This window comes from Globicephala melas, chromosome 8 (genome assembly GCF_963455315.2).
Source record: "Globicephala melas chromosome 8, mGloMel1.2, whole genome shotgun sequence".
Taxonomy (NCBI): domain Eukaryota; kingdom Metazoa; phylum Chordata; class Mammalia; order Artiodactyla; family Delphinidae; genus Globicephala; species Globicephala melas.
In genome coordinates this window covers 6,093,676-6,102,773 of record NC_083321.1, presented here as the reverse complement: position 1 = coordinate 6,102,773, position 9,098 = coordinate 6,093,676, and the positions used below count along the sequence as shown (strand labels likewise).

Below are 9,098 nucleotides of genomic sequence, written 5' to 3'. Positions count from 1 at the left end.
GAACTGATGAAAGACATCAATTCATAGAATCAAGAAACCTAAGGAATCCCATTTAGATAAATACAAAGAAAACCACACTTGGACACATCACAGTAAAATGTAGAATACCAAAGACAAAAAAATCTTAAAAGCAGTTGGAGACAGAAAGTATCTTCAAAGGAACAGTAACAACAAAACAATGAAATAGATGGCAGCTGACTTACAGCAACAATAGACACCAGAAGACAGAATAAAATTTTCAGTATATTGACAGGAAATAACTATTAGCCTAGAATTCTACACCCAGCAAAAAAATAACTTAAAAGGGTAAAACACTAGCCAAGATAGGACAACAGCACAAAATAAAGGAGTAGAAATATATCCAAGAACGTTAATTACAATAGATAAAAATGACTAAATACTGGGACTTCCCTGGCTGGCAGTTCAATGGTTAAGACTGTGCTTCCACTGCAAGGGGCACAGGTTTGATCCCTGGTCAGGGAACTAAGAGCTCACATGCTGTGTGGCGTGGCCAAAAAGAATGGACTGTACTTCAGTTATTAGAAGACAAAGATTTAAACAATCCGTCTACAGGCCATTCTTAAGAGGCAGAGAATGAAAGTAAAAGAATCAAAACTCAACATACTTGGAATAGAAGGGAACTTTCTCAGCCTAATAAAAGTCATCTATTAAATAAAAAAACACAGCAAACATATTTTATGGTGAAATATTGAAATCATTCCCTCTATTGTGAGAAACAAGTCAAGGGTAGCCACCCTTTCTTCCACCCAGACAGAGGCAAGAAAAATAAGAGATAGTTCCCCGGTGGTCTAGTGGTTAGGATCCTGGGCTTTCACTGCCACGGCCTGGGTTCAATCCCTAGTCAGGGAACCGAGATCCTGTAAGCCGTGTGGCACAGCCAAAAAAAAAAATTAAAAATAAGAGATATAAAAATTGAAAAGGAAGAACAAAACTATTTTTCATAGATATGATTATAAATACAGAAAACCCAGAAGAATTTTCAAGGAAATAAATAAGTTTTAGATTTGCTGGACATAAAATTATTTTCATAAACTATGAATGATAGCATCACGATATCAAATACATAAGAATAAATCTAACCCAAAAAGGCATGATCTTTATGAGAAAACATACATAACTTTATTGAAAACATTACATGGAGAGATACACCATGTTCACGAACTGGAAAATTCAATTTCATGTGGATGTTGATTTTCCCCAAACTGATCTATAGATTCAGTTGGGTTCCAGTCACAATTTCAAGGGGGGGGGGTTTATTGGTGGAACTTGACAAGCTGATTCTAAAATTTATATGGAAGAGCAAGGGCCAAGTAGATCTTAGGAGATCATACACAGGGGCATATAAAATGATCAGTGGGACAAGAGAGAAAAATAAATTGTGGTATATTCAATGGATCACTATACAGCAAGGAAAAGGAGTGCTCTACAGCCACACACGTTAATTTGGATAAATCTTAGAAATATTGAAGGAAAAAGCAAATCACAGAAGAATAAACATGGCGTGGCTCCGTTTATATAAAATTCAAAAACATGCAAAACCAGTACAAACATAGCTAATAAAATCACAGGGCAAAGCAAGGGGACGATGAAGACAGCACAGTGTTTCCTCTACCAGGGAGGGGCACAGCAGGGACCTCAAAGGAAATAGTATCCATTTCTTAAATGGGGGTGGGGAGGGTGTTGTTTCTATTTTATAAATATTTCCTTATCTTTTCACTATAAAAAAAAAAACAACAAGAAAAGATATTCTGGAGGGTGAGGGGTAAAGCAGTAGAGGAAACAAGTCTTCCAATGCTTATGTACGGCACAAAGTGACAGGTACACCAAGTTCCTAACAGAGTTAAAAAATAGTAATAGAGCATGCTGTTTAGAAAAACAAAGAAGTCTTAGCAGCTCAAACCTTTGTGGGCATGGGCGGGGCCTGTCAGAAGGGTGGGCTTCTCTGCGGGTTCTTGGAAGGCAAGCCTGCCATGTCACTGAAGGACTGACTACCCCCCTCCCCCAGCAGCACTTGTAGGTTTTCACTTAACTCCATTTTTGGTCCAGTCCCTCACCCCCACCCTCCCCAGGGCCCCCCGAGATGCAAAGCTTCTTCGAAAAGCCCCCACCTCCACCCCAGTGGGGTAGCGAGGGGTCAGGTGGGTCCTGGGGGGCAGGGCAACCTAGCTGCTTCTCATAGAGACCTTGAATCAGTCCCGGCCCTTCTGTCAGCCCCAAACCTTGCCTTCCACGGTGAACCTCTCCAGGGCTCCTGGGGGTAATCGGGCTGCCTCTTGGCCCCTCCAAGAAGGGAACGCTTAATTTCAACTTCTAATTCTCTAAGAGAGTAAATGAGCCTCTATCCACTTTCCATCTTTCAGAATGTTGTCAGGCTCTTTGGTCTAGTGCTGTCTCCCTCCTATTTTCTTTGTCTTTGTAAATTTACATCATTTTTAATTTCTTTACTATCATTTTAGATTTTAAGAGGAAACAAACTCACATGTTTAAACCTGCCACATTTAACTGGAAATGTCTATTTACTATATTTAAATAGAAGTGTTTAACAAGTAGCTCCTGAAGCGTCCAGAGAGGAGGAGCTTAGCAGTCTCAGCACCACCCAGCCAGCACAGATGCTTGAACAGCCCCACCTGATCTCTCTGCCTTGATTTTTTCGGCTGTTCAAGGGTGAAGGAGAAAGCACAAAGGTCTGGGTTCAAATCTGGACCCTCCATTTACTACCACGTGATCTTATCACATCAACTCTCAGAGCTTTATCACCCACAAAATTGCTGCCCATTGCACCAGGTTAGCTGGAGAGAAGTTCACTGAAATTGTTGCTGTGAAATGTTCCTAACTATAAAGCACTGAACCTGGGGAAGAATTCTGGATTCTCATACCCTGGAACACTACATTCTGCCGTAAGCTGCTGGCCACCCCCCCACCCCCCACCCCCCGCCCCAAGGCCGCAGGAGGCAGAGCCCTGGCTGCTCACACCCTCAGGCATTCTGTGGTTCCCAGGCCTGCCAATCAGAGGAACCAAAAACAGCAACCCTGGAAACAGTGAAGGTCCAGAAACCCACAGAGACGGAGGGAGTCCAAGAACCAAGTGGGCACTTTATTAACCTGGCAAAGGGGCAGCTGGGCAGGCCGAGCAGCCCCCTGCCAGACCCTTCGCTGTACTCAGGGGCCACTGATAGAGGCAGAGCCGCAGGGCCCAAGCCCTGGACACTAGGAGTCCAAGCTGGGCAAGGGCAAGGCTAAGGGCGGGGCTGGAGTTGCCGAAAGCAGGCATCAAGTACCAGCGTACCAGCCTGCCGCCCCTTCTGAGGCTGGGGGTGGGCCTGAAATGAGTTATCTGAGTCCCCTCTCCTGTTCCCCACTCCTTGTACAGCTCAGGCTCTTCCTGGAGTCAGGAAGCCATGAGTCCCACATCAGCTGTGGTCTGGAACGTGATGCCGTCCCCCGGCAACGGGGAGGCCAGGAAGGGCCAGAGCCAGACAAGGACCCAGCGGGGCCCCAGGGCCGCCTGCAGGTTGTGGGAGAGGCCCAGGTCGTAAGAGCGCTGGCCCCGAGCCCACTCCCACGTGGTCTGGCCCCTCAGCAGCAACATCCCATGGAAGAGCAGTCCAGCCCCGCACAACAGTGCACCCGCCACACACGTGTCGGTCACGAAGGCCAGCGCGAACTGCGCCAGAGACACTCTGCCTGCAAGGAGAGAGCAGAGAGGGTCAAGGAGAAGCAGCAGGCCCCAGCCGTCCCAGAGCCCAGCTTCTGCCCTCCTCCCGTCCCCTACTCCACCATGAAGCAGGGCGCATTCCTCCACTCAGCAAACACTGAGTTGTTGCTCCCTGGTCAACCCATGCCGGCTGATGGGAACACACTAGTGAAACGGGCAGACACAGCCCCCTGCCCTAGATGCGACTTTCACTCATGCATCACAAACTTGTGAGCACCTCCTATGAATACCAGGATGAATGGCAGGTAGCATGTCCGACCTCAGGGAGCTCACAGACATTCAAGAGATCATGTCTCAGTTACTTAATTACAGCTGTGATGTGTGTGACAATGCAAAAGTACAGCATCTTGCATCATCTTGACCCACAGAAGGTAGTAAATATCAGGTGAACTAATGAACTACAAGATGCCATGAAATGTGATGTCAAGCGAGAGAAGGCAGACACAAAAGGTTATGTATCGTATGGTGCCGTTTATATGAAATGTCCCAAACAGACAAATCCATAGAGACAGAAGATTAGTGGTTGCCAGGGGCTGGGGGCACTGGGGGGAAATAGGGAGTGACTGCTTAACGGGTACTGGGGGCGATGAAAAGGGTCTGGAATTAGACGGTGGTGATGGCTGCACAACACTGCGAATATACTAAACGCAGCTGAACTGTGCACTTGAAAATGGTTAAAATTATGAGTTTCATATTATGTGAATGTTTTTCCAATAAAAAAAGAGAGCCTACTGGTGGGGAGATGACATGGAAACTTATTAAGAGGCTCAGGGAAATAAACTTCATCTATTTTGACGGGGATATTTTGGGTGATGCCTGAAGGTTAAGGAGGTATTTGCTAAGTGAAGAGGGGAGAACACATTCTGTGTGAAGGTCCTGAGGCAGGATGGAGAGGTGCCTGCGAGACAAGTGAGTGGACAGTTCTGGAAGCTCAGGAGAGAAGCCCAGGCTGGATACGTAGATTTGTGAGCGGTTGGTACCCGGGCGGTTCCGAGACCCGACAGAGTGTGTAGGGAGATGAGAATGGCGTCTCGACCTCAGCCCGGAAACCAGGTCCTTAGGGATCAGATATAGGGAAACCAGGAAGGAAGGAGGAAACCCCAAAGTACAAGCCGTCGGGGACGTCAAGCGTAGAGCCCTTTAAGGAGGCTGAAGGCCAGCAGTTTTATGAGGCTGAAAGGTCTCATAAGCAAGAAAAGAACACAGAAGGGTCCTCCGGGTTTTGTGGAGACAGAGGCCTGGGGACTGTGGCAGTCTCGGAGGACGGGTGGGGGCAGAAGCCAGTTTGGAGCAGGTGGAGGAATGGGTGGGAGGCAAGGAAAAGCAGCCTATAGCCCAGGCAAGTCCTTTGACTTGGCTGCTGATGGAAGAGCCCGAAGGCATGAGCTGGAAGAGGAGGACGTGGGGTGAAGAGAGGCTTTGTACCAGCTGGGAAAACCCAAAGGAAGCCAGTGGAGGGAGCCTGGAGTGGCAGGAGGAGAAGCGACCCACGGTGTGAGGGCTCCCAGCAGGGAGGAGGGGTCGGGCACCAGGAGAAGGCGGGGCAGTGAGCTTCTGCCTCCAGGACGGGACAGCCAATTCTGGACGTGCCATCTGATGACTAATTTCCTCTGTGATGTATTTTCAGGAGAGGTTGGGGCTTGGAGGACAGGAAAGTGGGAAGATTTGAGCTGCAGCCATTAGGGGAGGAAGCTTATGAGAAACCGGGGCAGCCAGGCACCGCTGAGGGCCTGTTGAGGTCAGCAGCCATGAACGTGACATGACACCGACTGCCACATAGTACCAGGCATCTCTGGCAGCTCTCCGCAGCCAAGGGCAGACACAGAGAAGCCAGGAAGGCACAGCGGAAGGAAGACGGAGCAAAAAGTCTTGAGATGAGATGCTGCGGAAGGCTGGTGGAAATGAGGGCCCTACGCTGGACCTGGGGTGGTGAAGGGGGAAGGTGCTGATGGACAGAAAGGTGAGGGCCAGGAGCTCCGGAGGGGGGTCGCGGAGCACAGAATGAGAGATAGATAGGAGAGGCGGTGGGGGCAGAGAGAGGGGTGACATGGGGTGCTCTGGGAGGTGACACGACTGGGGTGGGGATGTGGGAGTAGGGGAAGGGAGGAGGGGAGGAGAAGGTCAAGAAGCTGAGCGACTGGGGCCATTCACCCACGCTTTCAGATGCCTATGCCTTCAGCAAGGCCCAGGGCTGAGAGGGAGACGAGGGGCCGGAGCCCAAGTCTTCGGTGACTGCGGGGAGCGAGTGGGAGATTGTGGATGACCGGGGGTTGGGAGCGTGCAGACAGGAGCAGCTGGAGGGCTTGAGTCTCAGTGGAGGCAGGGGGGTCATGAGGAGGGCAGAGCGCTGCTCAGGAAGCCAGTGTGGGCACAGGAAAACCCTGACAGCCCCACTGGGCCTCCCAAGACGCCCCCTGGGCTGCAGGGAGGGGGTCCTGGGGACAGAGCCGGGCTTGGATAGGATGAGACAGAGCCACTATTCAGAGTTGTCAGGGAGTTTAGTAATTGCAGGACAAGGTTACAGAGAGGACCGTGGACAGGTCAGGAGGAAGGAGTCAGGGAAAAGCAAGCCCGAAGTGTTTTGGGGGGCAGAGAACAAAGTATAAAAAACCAGTGGGGGGCTTCCCTGGTGGCGCAGTGGTTGAGAATCTGCCTGCTAATGCAGGGGACATGGGTTCGAGCCCTGGTCTGGGAGGATCCCACATTGCCGTGGAGCAACTAGGCCCATGAGCCACAACTACTGAGCCTGCGCGTCTGGAGCCTGTGCTCCGCAACAAGAGAGGCCGCGATAGTGAAAGGCCCGCGCACCATGATGAAGAGTGGCCCTCGCTCGCCGCAACTAGAGAAAGCCCTCGCACAGAAACAAAGACCCAACACAGCAAAAATAAAATAAATAAATTAATAAACTCCTACCCCCAACATCTTCAAAAATATAATAATAATTATTATTATGTTTAAAAAAAAAAACAGTGGGGTTTCTACCTTGGGTGGTGTCAGAAGAAAGTGTCAACCAGAACACAGCCTCTCAATCAGTCTCCTGATTCAAAACATCCCCTCCCCACTTCCCAAGACTGGCCCTTCCCCTGCCTGTAACTTTCACTGGCTCCCCACTGCCCAGTCAAGTAAGGACCAACTCCTCACACTCCATTCAAGGCCCTCCACCATCCAGTCCTCACTTACTGCCCTAGCCTTAATTCTCACAATTCCCACCAAATGCCTTCACTACTCCGTGCCCAACCTCCAAGCCTTTGTTCACACTGCTCCCCTAGCTCCGAATGCCCCTCACTTAGAATGCTCTCTCACCGTCCCATCCCCCTCTAGGTGAAATCCCACTAGTCTTTCCTCCCCTGAGTCTCTCAGCCAGAACTCTGTACCTATGCTGAGGCCCTGTATTTTACCAGACGGCACACGCAAGTGAATACCAGGCTCCCTTCACCTCCCGTAATTGACGTGGGGACTAGGTCCCCAGGGCGCTGCCTGGAGAACCAGGCGGAAATCCCATCGCCTACCAGAATGGGCCTCTGCCTCTCTGTGGAGGCCTCCCCGGCCCCCCACCTGTGAGCAGCATGAGCCAGGGCAGCAGGAGGAGGGCGGCGGTGTGGAGGGGTGTGTGGGCTCGCAGCAGGGCCGACAGGGCAGGGCCCAGCAGCACAGAGACGTGCAGCAGGACGCCTGCGGCGTGAAGCAGCAGACACAGGAAGGGCCGGTAGTTGTGGAAGCCCACGCAGCGGCCCAGCAGGCGGCAGTGATGGTCCCGGCGAAGGATGCAGATGCGGCAGGCAGAGCAATGCCCGCTGCGCGGTGGCACCTGGCTTTGGCACTGGTAGCAGTAACTGCAGGGAAGGAACCACAGGGTCAGTTCCCCCAGCAGCTCTGAGTGCCCCATTTCATGCCCGGTCAGCCCCTGAGCCCATCCTGGGGAAGCAGGCACAGCCCCTGCCCTCTCTAAGCTTCAGGTTCTTCACAGGTAAATGCAGGCTAAACACCACTTCCCAGGCCCTGCCATTCCTGGCACAGCAGGTCTGAGGGCTCTTCCAGCTCTGAGAGCCCCAGTACTGAGGCCTTTCTCTGGTCTCTAACATCTGGAAGCAAACTTCTCCTGTCCTCCACTGTTACCACCTCCGTCCAAGTCACCATGAGCTCCCCCCTGGATTATTGCAACAGCCTCTTGCCTGGCTTCCCTGACTCCACCTTTGTCCCAACTGGTGTAGTCTCACCCCAGCAGCCAGACTGATCCTTTTAAAATCTAAGTCAGGGGAACTCCCTGGAGGTCCAGTGCTTAGGACTCCGCGCTTTCACTGCCAAGGGCCCGGGTTCGATCCCTGGCACGGCCAAGAAAAAAATAAATCAAGTAAATAAAATCTAAGTCATGTCCCTCCTCTGCTCAAAACCCTCCAATGGCTCTCCGTTTCACTTGTAGTAAAAAGCAAAGTCTTCGAGGTCTTAACAAGGTCTTTATGTCTCTGACTTCTCCCCCCTCACTCCACTTTGGCCACACTTGCTGTTCCTGGAACATGCTGGGCAAACAAATGCCTCAGAGTCTTTGCATCATCTGTTCCCTCTGCCTGGAACGTTCTTCCCCCAGATGACTGTGGCTAACTCTCCCCCCTCCAAGTCTTTGCTCAAATGCCACCTTCTCAATGAGGCCTACCTTGACCACCCTATTTCAAACTGCAATTTGAGTCTCCTTTATCCTGCTCTTTCTGTTTCCTTACCACCAACACCTTCTAACATTCTACATTATTTTCTGATTTATTACGCCTAAAGTTTATCATCTGCCCCCTCCCTGAAATCAGGAATATGTTTTATTGTACCTCCAGTGCCTGGAATAGTACCTTGCACGTAGTAGGTACTCAAATATTTGTAAGTGGATGAATGATACTCCTTCTGCCGTCTGGTTCAAGCGGATCTTACTGTAAACTGGTTCTAACATCTTCAGGTCCTGAGGCCCTCCCCCTGCCCAAAGCTCCCGCTTCTCCCCCCGCCAGATCCCGTGCCCCACTCACGCCCAGCCCTGGCCCAGACCACGGCCGGCCAGCATCACACCCCGGATGCTGGGGTCCGAGCGCAGGAAGAGCCCCACGTTGCCCAGTAGATTGAGCAGCTGAAAGGTTGCCAGCGCAAGCTGCAAGGTCCGGGCCAAGGGTCCCAGTGGGGGCGGCCCGGGACCCAGTACCAGCACGTAGGCCAGCTCCAGGCCCACGGCCGCGGCCCACAGCGCGGTGAGCACAAGAGGAAGCCGCGCGGACGCCGCCTCCGCGCTCCCCACAGCCCTGGGCTGCCCCATGGCCTGGACCCGCTAGCGGTCGGATCCCGGGTACCCCTCCGCTTCCGTATTGGGGCGGGGAGAGTGGCAAACGGA

General features: G+C 51.5%; 1 protein-coding gene across 1 annotated transcript; it reads right to left on the bottom strand.

The window, feature by feature from the left end:
• Positions 1–3,094: 3,094 nt before the first annotated feature.
• On the bottom strand, positions 3,095–9,082 carry ZDHHC24 (zinc finger DHHC-type containing 24). The gene is made up of 3 exons (XM_030833506.2): positions 8,743–9,082; positions 7,292–7,569; positions 3,095–3,705 (listed from the first exon to the last, which is right to left on the bottom strand). The coding sequence occupies exons 1-3, from the start codon at positions 9,021–9,023 to the stop codon at positions 3,410–3,412; spliced, it is 855 nt and encodes a 284-aa protein (XP_030689366.1). The 5' UTR covers positions 9,024–9,082; the 3' UTR covers positions 3,095–3,409.
• Positions 9,083–9,098: the final 16 nt, after the last annotated feature.